The sequence below is a fragment of the Thrips palmi genome, unplaced genomic scaffold, assembly GCF_012932325.1.
Source record: "Thrips palmi isolate BJ-2018 unplaced genomic scaffold, TpBJ-2018v1 HiC_scaffold_8, whole genome shotgun sequence".
NCBI classification, from domain to species: Eukaryota; Metazoa; Arthropoda; class Insecta; order Thysanoptera; family Thripidae; genus Thrips; species Thrips palmi.
In genome coordinates, this window is record NW_023144635.1 from 9,805,624 (window position 1) to 9,817,228 (window position 11,605).

The 11,605-nt window shown below is 56.0% G+C and overlaps 3 protein-coding genes and 1 long non-coding RNA gene across 7 annotated transcripts; 1 reads left to right on the plus strand and 3 right to left on the minus strand.

The window, feature by feature from the left end:
* Positions 1-299: 299 nt before the first annotated feature.
* Positions 300-2,089, minus strand: LOC117653435. Its single transcript, XM_034399091.1, has 2 exons — positions 1,872-2,089; positions 300-973 (listed from the first exon to the last, which is right to left on the minus strand). The coding sequence occupies exons 1-2, from the start codon at positions 1,953-1,955 to the stop codon at positions 842-844; spliced, it is 216 nt and encodes a 71-aa protein (XP_034254982.1). The 5' UTR covers positions 1,956-2,089; the 3' UTR covers positions 300-841.
* A 112-nt stretch (positions 2,090-2,201) lies between these two features.
* LOC117653436 lies at positions 2,202-2,938 on the minus strand. Its single transcript, XR_004588232.1, has 3 exons — positions 2,819-2,938; positions 2,338-2,371; positions 2,202-2,225 (listed from the first exon to the last, which is right to left on the minus strand). It is a non-coding gene; the product is annotated as an uncharacterized LOC117653436 (long non-coding RNA).
* Positions 2,939-3,878: 940 nt separating this feature from the next.
* Positions 3,879-6,900, minus strand: LOC117653439. Of its 3 annotated transcripts, none has more exons than XM_034399095.1 (7): positions 6,618-6,900; positions 6,143-6,402; positions 5,762-6,028; positions 5,243-5,521; positions 4,920-4,991; positions 4,646-4,735; positions 3,879-4,223 (listed from the first exon to the last, which is right to left on the minus strand). In XM_034399095.1, the coding sequence occupies exons 2-7, from the start codon at positions 6,350-6,352 to the stop codon at positions 4,104-4,106; spliced, it is 1,038 nt and encodes a 345-aa protein (XP_034254986.1). In that variant the 5' UTR covers positions 6,353-6,402; positions 6,618-6,900; the 3' UTR covers positions 3,879-4,103. The 3 variants fall into 3 exon arrangements, with proteins under 3 accessions (XP_034254986.1, XP_034254985.1, XP_034254987.1); XM_034399094.1 differs by having other exon boundaries at positions 6,143-6,442; XM_034399096.1 differs by lacking the exon at positions 4,646-4,735 and having other exon boundaries at positions 6,143-6,900.
* A 1,972-nt stretch (positions 6,901-8,872) lies between these two features.
* LOC117653302 (gastrula zinc finger protein XlCGF8.2DB-like) lies at positions 8,873-11,587 on the plus strand. Of its 2 annotated transcripts, XM_034398898.1 has the most exons (3): positions 8,876-9,135; positions 9,272-10,069; positions 10,484-11,587. In XM_034398898.1, exons 2-3 carry the CDS (start codon positions 9,277-9,279, stop codon positions 10,579-10,581), a joined length of 891 nt encoding a protein of 296 aa, XP_034254789.1. In that variant the 5' UTR covers positions 8,876-9,135; positions 9,272-9,276; the 3' UTR covers positions 10,582-11,587. The 2 variants fall into 2 exon arrangements, with proteins under 2 accessions (XP_034254788.1, XP_034254789.1); XM_034398897.1 differs by having other exon boundaries at positions 8,873-9,135; positions 9,272-11,587.
* The last annotated feature ends 18 nt before the right edge of the window (positions 11,588-11,605 follow it).

Below are 11,605 nucleotides of genomic sequence, written 5' to 3' on the forward strand. Positions count from 1 at the left end.
CTGCAGCAGCCTGCCGCCCAGGTCGGCGAGCACCTGCCCTACCTGCTGGCCCGCCGGCTGGCCGCTGCCGCCGGCCGCTGGCCCCGCGGAGCGCTGGCCGCCGTCCGCGCCGCCACCGAGGTGGTCGCTGATGGCCTGGCGCACCGCGTCCCCCGCAGAGCCCAGAACCTTGCCCAGTGTGTCCGCCGCGTCCTGCACCCTCTCCTGCTGCAACAGTAGGACCGAGACTCGGTCACCGACCCGGCCTTTCAAGCACGCTGCAAGCACGCTGCGAGGGAAGCTGTTCCTGCAGAGACCTCTTCACGCTCTTCTTGCCCTTTATTTTCATCCATGCCTCCAAACAGGGGAAATACAAATTTCGCGAAATGTCGTGAATGCCGCCACGAGGGGCGAGGGCGCCTGCGGAAAGAAGGGTAGGCCTCCCGCTCCGCGCGCGTTCGTGCGGATTGCCTACCCTTGGCCGTGCGGGCGCTCGGCCCGTCCCGTCGTCTCTGCCAAGTCCGCGTCACGGACTCCGGAGGCGGAAGGGGAGTGCTGCGCCCTGCGCCGCCGACCTGGCCAAGCCACGCCAAGCCACGCCAAGCCACGCCAGCCGGCAGGGGCGGCTCCGGGGTTGCATTTCGGAGGGGTCCACGACACACCTGGCGGAGTGTCATGTACGTCGCCTGCCTTCAGGGCGGAGCCAGATCTGACGCAGGGGAGGGGGCCGTGGCCGCCACTACACTGCCAGCAAGCTGCCTGGCCAATGCCTCACACCCGCACCGCCACCGAGCCCGTCCCTGGGCGCCGCCACCAGAAAACACCGAATACGCGGAAACAGGTTCGCGCGCCAGCTCGAGCTCTACGAGTCGCTCGCGTCCTCCTCGGCGGCCTGCTGCGCCATGCTAACTATGCCGGTCGGCAGGGCCTCGGCCACGTTGGGCACCGGCACCTGAATGCCCAGCGAGCCCAGGAAGTCGGCCATCCGCTGCATCTGGAACACGCCACTGTGTGTCGGGAAGCGACTGGAACACGTCCACCCGGTCTGGACGCAGTGCAACGCAGTGCAACGCAGTGCCTGCTGCTGGCCTCTTTTCCGCCACGGTTGCCACTTGAGTGGGCAAAAATGCCCTCTACTGCGCCACTGTCGGAAGGGTTGCTGACCTCAGCCTGCCAACTACGCAGCTTCTCGAGGGCGAAGCAGCCCAGATATTGCCAGGTGGGCAGAGGCTGGCAACCTTTCCGGTAATGGCGCATCACCCAAGGAGAACAGGTAGTCAAAATCACGTCAGATAGACAAAAATTTGACAAAAATCGGTCATCTTGGGGTTATTTTGAGTAGGTTTTTTCCGTTCTCCCTGGGCGTGACACAGTGGGCTAGAAGACCGGTGGAGGCGGCCAAAACTCTGGACGCGTTTGGAGCTCCAAAGTCGCTAAACAGGACTCGAACCGAGCGTGTGACCCCGCCAATGGATATTGGTGTGGTCTGAGGTGGGGTCAAACGTTCGGTTCGAGCCCCATCTAGCGACTCTGGAGCTCAAAACGCCTCTGGGATTTTTGTCCGCCTCCACCGCACAGTGGGCCAGAAGACCGATAGAGGCGGCCAAAACTCTAGACGCGTTTTGAGCTCCAGAGTCGCTAAATGGGACTCGAACGGACCGTGTGACCCCACCAATGGATTGCTCTTTAAACGAGGAATCCATTGGTGGGGTCACACGTTCGGTTCGAGTCCCATTTAAGGACTCTGGAGCTCAAAACGCGTCTAGAGTTTTGGCCGCCTCCACCGCTCTTCTGGCCCACTGTGCACCGGTCTTCTGGCAAATCCGCTGTGCGAGGGCAATGTTTGCCTGCTCGTGCGGCGGCCGCGCCGCGCGCCCCTCCACGCCCCTCACCTTCTGCGCCACGTGCTCCTGGAAGGCCTCCGTCACGTGGCCCAGGATGTCCGCGCCGGGGGCCTGCCGCGCCACCTGTGCCATTGTCACTCGATTATTTGGTGCACGGCAGCGGATGCATCGCTGTGCTTGGCCTGGCTTGGCACACCGCACGCGCTGTCTCTCTCGCACCTACGCCGCACGCCTCATGAGCGCGAGAGAGACAGAGCGACGAAAGCGACTCTCGGCACGAGTGTGCCGTGCATGTCCAGCCGCCATGCAGCCTCTCGGCCTTTCAACGAGTAATTACGTCCCGTACCCGCTGCCGCTGCTGCCGCTGCTGATGGGAGCGCGCGGCCGGAGCGCGGTTCGAGTCTGCAACACAAAACGCACGACACTCCGATGTGCAAAAGGGGGCGGGGGAAGAGAATGGGTTAATGTGAAAAATGTGAAAATCTAGAGCTTCGTCTCGGGCCGTTTCTCTCACCAGACGCGTCGGGGGCGGGCGCGCAGATGATGGCCTGGACGGCGTGCCGCGAGGAACGAGGAAAGACAAGGAAAACTCGTTAGTGAGAACTTTCAAAACTCAAGTGTGTTCTGAGTACACACTTTGAGTACGAAAGTGGGTACTGAGGCCACACTCACGTGTGTCTTCGGCGTGGCTTGCAGTGCAGGCCACACCCAGTCAAGTTGGCTAACGGCAGCCGTGCGATTCCAGAGAGTTGTCTCGTCACTCTTTCTGCCTCAACCCCTGCCGTGGGGCCATGGGTGCGACCGAAACAGAGCGACGAAACAACTCTTGGGAATCAGCCTGCTGCAGACCGATTCCGAGGGTCGTTTTCGTCGCTCTGTCTCTCTCGCACTCATGGAGCGTTCCCTGCAGGTGCGAGAGAGACAGAGCGACGAAAACGACTCTCGGACTCAGACTGCTTCTCGAGGCACTCGCGAGCCAATAGCAAAGAGCTAACCGAGACGACGACGGCCAGCAGGAGCAGGAGGGTCTTCATGGCGGCAATGGCGAAGTGCGGCTTGCTGCAGCTCGTGTTCGGCTGTCCGGCAGTCCGGTTGTCGGCGCGGCGCAAAATGCCGAAATGCCGGCCTAGGTGGCGTAGTTCGGGCCGACGGTGGCGTGCAGCGGCAGCCGAGGCGGAGGCCGGCCCCGGATGTTCGCGGACCCCGGCAGCACACTGATTCCGAGAGTGTTCTCGTCGCTCTGTCTCTCTCGCACTCACGGGGCGTCCCGCATGGGTGCGAGAGAGACAGAGCGACGCAAACGACCGTCGGAATCAGTCTGCAGAGCCGCACGCGACGCGCGAATACCTCGCTCGGCCCTTATCGCACTTTTTGTATAACGGCTGTTTCACTCGTTCAATTTTTTTATTCTGTCGGATTTGGTATTGTGTGTCCCTTTTTTTCAATCGGAGGTTTTTGTTGTCGTCGAAGTCACTGACCCCAGAGACACTCATCCCTGTTGTCGTCCACAAAGGGCGGTATTGTCCGTAATCACTGGCTCGAGAGACGAGCCGACGGAACGGACGCCGTGTCCTGGTCCAGGTCCACATCGGCGTGGATGCGGACACACTGAAAGCCGCTGGGCCGGTAGTGGCTTATCTAGTTAGGCGTATACACTGTCAAGCCGAGTGTGGACAACTCCACACTTCGTGGTGGAGAGTAACAATATTCCACACTTCCTGGCGCGGAGTAAATCCTCCATTCTTCAAGTGTGGAGTCACTCATAGAGCACCCACCTCTTGGCATGGCGCAAACGTGGAAAACTACGCGCAAGTGCAAGTAATTTTTCGTTTGAGAATCGTACAAAACTTTCATCTGCACCAGAAACTCTGTCTGGCGTTTCACTCAAAATTGTACGTAACAGCTTGTGTGTTCGATCGCGTTGCTTCGATCGCGGGGCCGAGCCGACGAACTCGCCAATCGTTACGCTCTGTGTTCCTGCGAAACGTAATTGCGAAAGTGCGCGTTGTTGACTGGTGGTGGCGTTGATGTGGTGAGGTACGGTTCCGAAAAACATCACTTATAAACGACACTTTAATTTACAATTTTAAATAAAAACAGGCTTTCACTTATGAATAGAGGAAGGCCGAGGGGAAGGCCACGAGGTTCACAGTCAGATCGTCTTCAACATCAGACACTATTCACTTTGTCACGGGAGAGGGTCACTACGTCGCACCTTATGTGCGATGCGTCCCGAATGCACGACGGGGAGGCATTGCTGACGCTGCACTCGAAGCCTGTTCAGTGCGAGGCCAGCAGCAGGGGGCTGTCGGTGGCGTTGGCCTTGCCGCCCGGCAGGTCCTCGTCGGACAGCCTCAGTTGGAACAGCACGATCAGGTAGGTGGTGATGGCCGCCATGATCTGCGAGCGAGAGAGAGCCTCCTGGCTTCACACTGATTGCGAGAGTCGCGCTCGTCGCTCTGCCTCTCTCGCACCTATACGGGACGGGCCATGAGTGCGACAGAGACAGAGTGGCGAACTCTGTGCGGAGTAGAGAATCAGTGGCAGGGAATGCTGACCGAGCCGCTACCCGTGCACAGTGGGCCAGAGCACCGGTGAAGGGGGCCAAAACTCTAAACACGTTTTGAGCTGCCGAGTCGCTGAACGTGACTCGAACCCAACGTGTGACCCCACCAATGGATTCCTCGATCGGAGAGCAATACATTGGTGGGGTCACACGTTGGGTTCGAGTCCCATTTGGCTACTCTGGAGCTCAAAACGCGTCTGGAGTTTCGGCCGCCTCCACTGGTCTTCTGTCGAATCCACTGTGCCGCGGTACCTACACTGAGGTACGTGGAGCGGCGGATGAGCACCGCGCCGGCGAGCGACACCTCAGCGGGGCTGCACGAGATGGTGTGGAGGAACTGCTGGTGCTGCAAGGCGTAAAGCAGGCAAGGCCAAGCCGGGTTACTCCACACACTCTGCAAGTTCATCACACCGATGCCAAGCCAAAAAGCCAACACAAGGACGCGAGTCCCCCCCCCCCTGTTGAACTTTAACTTTTGTTTGCCCAACCCAAAGCTCTCTAGACCCCTACTAGACCCCATTTTCAAGTACTTCGGCAAGGAGGCCGTTGGAGAGTCCGCGCCAGCTTCGGGCCTCGAGGGGTTCGTAGAACCGGGAAGTCATCTGCAAGAGGGAAACAAAAACACAAAAAATACGGGGAAGCATCATTGAATGATGAAAGGTTTTTGCTCTCTGGTCGTGGCAAACGGAACTCGCTAGCCGACTGATTCCGAAGGTCGACGAAGGGAGACTTCGGGCCAGTCGGAGGTACGGAGGCCTTTGGTTGGTCGAGGCGTCCTTCTAGTGGACGGAGAACTCCCTTCAACGATCTTCGGAATCATTGGGAAGACTCGGAGACCGAGTCGGAGACTCACGACGTCGGCGAGGCCGTGCGCGCCGTCGCAGAGGATGATGAGGGAGCTCTGGCAGAGCGTGAGCAGGGTGAGGCTGGAGGCGAACAGGATGGCGTAGTCGTTGGCGTAGGACACGACGGTCTGGTAGCCGGACAGCGTGATCATGACGAGCAGGTAGCCCAGCATGGCCAGCCCCGTGACGGGCATGGCGCCCAGGTCGCCGACCAGGTGCCGCAGGCTGAGCCACGCCAGGCGGAACTCCTCCAGACGCGACGCCGTCATCCGCCCCGAGGACAGCTCCTGCAGGGCACGCAGTGTTGCGGTGTAGTGGTGGAGACAGAAAAGGCGTTTTGAGCTCCAGAGTCGCTAAAGGGGTCTCGAACCGAACGTGTGACCCCACCAATGGATTGCTCTCCGAACGAGGAATCCATTGGTGGGGTCACACGCTCGGTTCGAGTCCTGATTAGCGACTCTGCCGCTCAAAACACGTCCGGGATTTTGACCGCCTCTACCGGTCTTCTGGCCCACTGTGCACCGTACTCGAGTCAGCTTGCCCGCCAGGCAGGACGCCAGGTCGTGCAGGATCATGCAGCACACGACGAACGAGCAGAAGGAGTTGGTGACGAAGACGATCTGGAAGAGGTGCGACAGGATGTGCTTGTAGCGCGTCTCGCTCTTCAGGATGACCATGCACCACACGCCGACCATGGTGGGCGCCACGGCGAAGGAGAACACCACCGTGGCCCAGGGCAGCGCGCGGGTCACGGCGCGCAGTCGGAAGTCCGTCACCATGTGGCCGTGCCGCTCCTGGGGGAGGGAGGGGCCGAGTTTGTAGGGGTGAGGGCGCCACTGTCGCACTTTGCCTTCGAAGGAAGGCAACCCCCTCCCCTCCTGAACCCGCCTCTGGATTCGGCCCCTCACCATGAACTCGTGGACGTGCGCGTTGCAGGCCCGCAGCTTGGGCGCCTCGGCCCAGACGAGGACCAGGATGAAGTGCGAGGACACGTGCAGCACGGACTGCGCCGCCAGCAGCCGCTCGTCCACGCCGGCGGCGGTCTCGGCCTCGGAGCGGAGCAGGTCGCGGTACGTGGCGTACACGGAGTGCGCCGACAGGGCCACCAGCACCTGCATGGCCAACACGTAGAGCAGCGTGGAGCGCCACGGGTGCGCCGACACCGTCACTACGAACAAGTTGCCGAACCAGGCTTCGTCACTTCGTCACTAGGTTGGGGAAGAAAAGTACAGGGTAAGAAATGTAGACCTTCTTTGCGGCCCCACTGCACAGACCACGACGTCCATTTAGGACTCCACATTCAGATTTTCGAGTTAAGTTGAAATGACTGGTGGAGGTATGGTTCAAAGTCAAGGTACCAGCTCTAGGTGGCACTTTTCTTACCCAGCACTTTTCTTCCCCAACCTAGCAGCGCGCCGCGAGTGCGAGAGAAGAGAGACAAAACCGACGGTGGACAGGAAAGGCTTCAAAGTGCGCTTCGATTCTACCAGTGTGCTCCATGACTCACACGGCCGGGCCAGCCGCACGGGCACGATGCCGTAGATGGCGTAGATGAGCCCGAAGGGCAACAGGATCCTCCAGATGGCGGCGAAGACGACCTTCTTGGCCTTCTCGGCCTCGGCCCTGGCGGCCGTGCCGCCCTTCTGCGCCAGGAAGCCGTTGCTCGCCTTGGCCGCCATCCCGATCGGCTCTATCACGGCGCGGAAGTGGTGGCGGTGCTCGCGGTCGTCGTGGCCGTCGTGGCCGTCCGGGAGGTCCTCGACGGGCTCCCCGAACGTCGCGAGGGCGTCCACGTCCACCCCCAGCACTGCGGGGACGGGGCTGTGGCCTCGCCCGGGACCGAGCCTCGGGCTGCAGCGGCTGCTCGGACTCGGCGGCCTGCTGGTGAGACCGCCGCCCTGGTTGCGCAGGTCGACGTCGCCCCTGTCGGCCGGGTTGGCAGGGTGGAAGGGCGCGGCCTGCACGATGAACACCGCGGGCAGGGCGCCCTGGCCGGTCGCGCCCTGCATGGCCTGCCGCGAGTGGTGCGGTCTCCGGACCTCCGCGCGGCCTCCGAGTTGGTGGCGCACTGGGGATGACAGAACGGCTGCGTGTTATCGCCGGTGACCTATTGAGCACCTGCCAGTGTGTCCGGCCATCGTCGCACCCTGGGGACCACGCCGACCACCTACCGCGCCGGCCCGGCCCGACACCACCCCCTCCACGGCGGGGGACCTCGTCTGCAGACTGATTCCGAGAGTCGTTTTTGTCGCCGTGTCTCTCTCACACCTGTATGGGCCGTCCTATGAGTGCGAGAGAGACAGAGCGACGAAAACGACCCTCGGAATCAGTCTGCTGGGCGTGCGGGTGCGGGGCGAGCGAATTGGACTCCGAAACCGGCCAATTATAGCGGTGTCGCCGCTATCGCGCCACTTCGACGTGCGGTGACCTGGCCGCGTCGCCGCGTCGCCGCGTTTGCAGTTCGCACGGCCTCGCCTTGGACACGGCCTCGCCTTGGAGACCTCTTCGCAATCGCGACTTGCCCTGGTGGCTCCCTTGACGTAAATGACAAATGACGGCATGGCAAACACCATCGACCGGTGTTTTTAATCTTCGGACGCTTGGAGGGTTCGGCCGGCCACTGGCCGCCAGGCCGGCCACGTCGCGGCCGCGACCCGGGACGCGCCTCACCGCGTGCACCGAGGCGTGCACTGCGTGCCGCGTTGTGCCGCCCTGTGCCGCGCCAAGGGCTGTAAACGGTTTATTGCTGCGGAGCAGTCTCATTGCGCGATGACGTGTCATGCACTGGACACTGCAAAAAGTGGACAACTCGATCCACACCAGCGGCGCTGCAGACTGACTCCGAGAGTCGTTTTCGTCTCTCTGGCTCCACTGCACGTCGACACTCGATGGGCCTCCCGCGGCGCTGCAGACGAGACAGAGAGTCGGTATCGCTTCTGCTGATGGCGCCATTAGTCGCAGCTCAGTGGGCGCATCCAGTATCGCGCTACGTCATGAAGAGCCTCGGACAGCTCGGAGGGCTGGTTCCCTCTCAGGACGTCGCCCCGCGGTGCGAGAGAGACAGAGCGACGAAAGTCCTATTCGGAGCCAGTCGGCCTGGCCTGGCGCAGCGCACTCCGACGAGCGCCTCCGACGACGCAGTATACGCAGTTCGCAGTCACGCGAGCCGCGCCATGAGCCGCGCCCGCGCCGCGGGTCGTACGTCAATTTATAATCCGTCCAATTGCAGCATTCACAACGCGGCGCGGCACACAAACACTCAGACAAGAATCGGGGGCTGTGTGGGAATCTAAATAACCAAGTGGTGCTCGGCTCGAAAAGCCCTGGACTGCTTGTGGTTCGGTGGGAGGGGGAGGGGGAGGGGGATGGTAGGGGAGGGGAGGGGAGAAGGAGGAGGAAGCGTCGATGTTTGAATGACACTCGCCACAGGTGCGCGGGCGTGTACCGCACATGTGCGTGCACGGTGTCGTGTCGTCGTGTCATTGACTCGTGAGCGTGCCTGTCAGGATGTCACCTCTGTGTGTCGAGCAAGAGCGGCGCGTCAAACTTACGCGCCCACCCGGAAGTGGACCGACACGCATGTGTGTGTCATGTGTGTGGTATGAGAAATTCGTGTGTGCAGTTACGGCCTTCTCGAACTGTCATTTGCCACCTTATGTTTTGTTTTTGTTTGTTATTATTACTTTACTACTTTTGTTGTCGTTGATGTGTGGAGGATTTTCAAGGCAGCCAAGTTTTGATGACACGGATTGACAATGTATCATTAGTCTGTGGAGTCTATAAAGTGGGCTCTCATACATTGGACACTTTTGTCGCAGTTTCATCCGAGCAGAGCGCACTTTGAACCCCACTCGGCTCAGCGAACTGGATTATTCCTGGAATAAGTCCTACATCCATCCAGGTTAGTACTTGCTTTTGTTGTCTCATTCATTTCAATACTCTCATACTCCAAGTGATCTTATTTTACCCCACATAAATTATCTTAAAATATTAATCATTCATGTCTCATTTGCCGCATTCTGTTTTATTTTTTACAGGAACCATGCCCTGTCCAAACTTCATGTGTGGTTCGACTAGTCAGCCCGAAAGGCAATCAGTGGGAACGCAGTACTCATTCAATCCTGTGAAGACTGAGAACCACATGTCTCACATGCCATCGGGGACTGAACTTCTTCAGCAACTGCATCACGATGCGGCCAAGCAGCTGCAGCTTGTACTTCTGCCACCACATCAACAAGCTCAACTTTTGCAACATCAAGCTAATAGCATGCATAATGCTCGAATGGATTCCAGGATGGACAATGCAAAAGTTGGGTGTAAAATCGAGGCTGATACATCGTCAAGAGAGGCCACTTCTCCAAGCACCTCACAGACTCAGCCCACCACCCTACGCCCGATTGTGACAAGTGTAGATATAGCCAATGAACGAATTTGTCAAGAGTGTGGCAAAGTCTTTTCCCGACCCAGTGATTTGAAGCGACACGTTCGCTCGCACACAGGTGAAAAGCCATTTACCTGCGAGGTGTGCGGTGGTGGATTTGCATCGCCTCGCAACTTGAAGGCCCACTACAGAACTCACACAGGGGAGAAGCCCTATGAATGCTTTGAATGTAAAGCAGTGTATGCAAGAGCGGACTCACTGCGTTATCACATCATGTCACATTCTGGGGAGAAACCATTTAAATGCATGGAATGTGGGAGAGCATTTGCAAAGGGCAGCGATCTCAATCGGCATTTAAAGTGCCATTCCTCTGAAAAGCCTTTTGCATGTGTACAGTGTGGTGAGAGGTTTGCACACATGAGCTACCTCAAAGGTCACATGAATACCCATACAGGTGAGAAGCATTTTAAGTGTACCGAGTGTCAATCTAGCTTTTCTCGTGCTGATGTTTTAAAAAGGCACTTTCGAACTCATACCGGTGAAAAACCTTATACTTGTAGAGACTGTGGTAAATCCTTCACATGGAGCAGTGCTTTGAAGGTACACATAAGAACACACGCACAGTAACTGTGTCAGTTATGCTGCGGTTTTCCTATTCTTTTATAATCTATTCCTAGCAATTTAGTTACTTTTCGTTTGGTAATTTTTCATCTAAAAGTTTCATTTCTATTTGCCATACATTTTATAGTATTGAAATGGAATTTATGTAGATGCTATTTGAGCTCTGGTGTACATTGTGCCATGACAATTATTTATCTATTGATTGTTCTTAAACATTTTTTAAAAAGTCAAAAATTACTTTTCTCAGGTGCAGAATCAAGAAAGAAAGAAGGGGGACCTTCTGAGGTCATGGTGCACGCTCTTGTCCCAGAGGTGGTATGTAGGTCTGATGATTTGCAGCCATAGGTTTACTTTGTAGTTCTTATGTTTTGACTGATATTTTCATCCTTTATTTCATGGCACGTTTCTGTATGTTTATTTTGCTATACCAAACTTGCTTGTAATCTTGCTGTTCTGAAGATGTCAGGATAGCATTGAAACAATGCACATCCATTGACTTGCACCAAGTTTGAAATATAATTTGCCTTGTTTGTGCAAGAAATTTTTTTGGAGACCTTCATTCCATACTTGATCCTAAGTATTGTTGAATGTGGTTGAATAAGCCAATCAACTTGTGAATTTAAGAAAATTTTGTTATGATATTTATGTTATGTTCGTTTATTGGGTATGTTGTTTTATTTCATTTGGTGGCTCAGAAATTGTTTAGGCATGAGGAGTTTTTAGTTTTATTTACATATCATATATGTACTTCAGACTCTACTATGCTACATATTTCTCATTTATCATGTCTAAAGATCTTTCATCCTAAAGATTGCTTTGCCGTAACTGAATGTGTTTAAGTTCTACGGCTAAATTAATATTAAGCCTCTTCCAAGTGTTTTCTGTAAGTCTAGTTAATGCAACTAGAAACTAAATATAAATTTGAAGATAAGTCCTCATGGAAATGTACTGTACCATAAAAAAAATAGCTCCTTGCTGAATGATGTATTTTCAAGAGCATAGTGTGATAATTGTACGGATTTTACAGTTGAATTGTCCTGTTCAAAAAGAAGGCATTTGAGCCTTTATTATTTGTTATACTGCTTTGGCCTGTTTCTGTTGTACTATATGGCACTTTAAATATTTGTTTTTCATATTTGTTGTGGTTATGTAATTCCTTAATTTAAGACTGCATCATGTCATCTGTAAAATCTGTTAACATGTGCCTTATCTCATTTATTGCATGTCATAATTAAAGTATTAACATTATGTGCCTCACCATATTGTACAGAATCTGTCTTGCACAAACCCCCTGTGAAGAGTTAGTCATCAGTCTGATTTTTGCCTGAATAAATCTGTTATTTCCTTTTTATTTCTCCCATCCTTTTAA

Bases quoted from the DNA above. Each gene is read 5' to 3' on its own strand.
- LOC117653435 (XM_034399091.1), bottom strand. From the start codon at position 1,955: ATGGCACAGGTGGCGCGGCAGGCCCCCGGCGCGGACATCCTGGGCCAC. The intron at 974-1,871 runs GTGAGGGGCGTG...GGCGTGTTCCAG, and splicing joins AGGAGCACGTGGCGCAGAAG to ATGCAGCGGATGGCCGACTT.
- LOC117653439 (XM_034399095.1), bottom strand. From the start codon at position 6,352: ATGCAGGTGCTGGTGGCCCTGTCGGCGCACTCCGTGTACGCCACGTAC. The intron at 4,992-5,242 runs GTGAGTCTCCGA...TCCCTCTTGCAG, and splicing joins CGCACGGCCTCGCCGACGTC to ATGACTTCCCGGTTCTACGA. The intron at 4,736-4,919 runs GTACTTGAAAAT...TACGCCTTGCAG, and splicing joins CCAACGGCCTCCTTGCCGAA to CACCAGCAGTTCCTCCACAC.
- LOC117653302 (XM_034398897.1), top strand. From the start codon at position 9,277: ATGCCCTGTCCAAACTTCATGTGTGGTTCGACTAGTCAGCCCGAAAGG.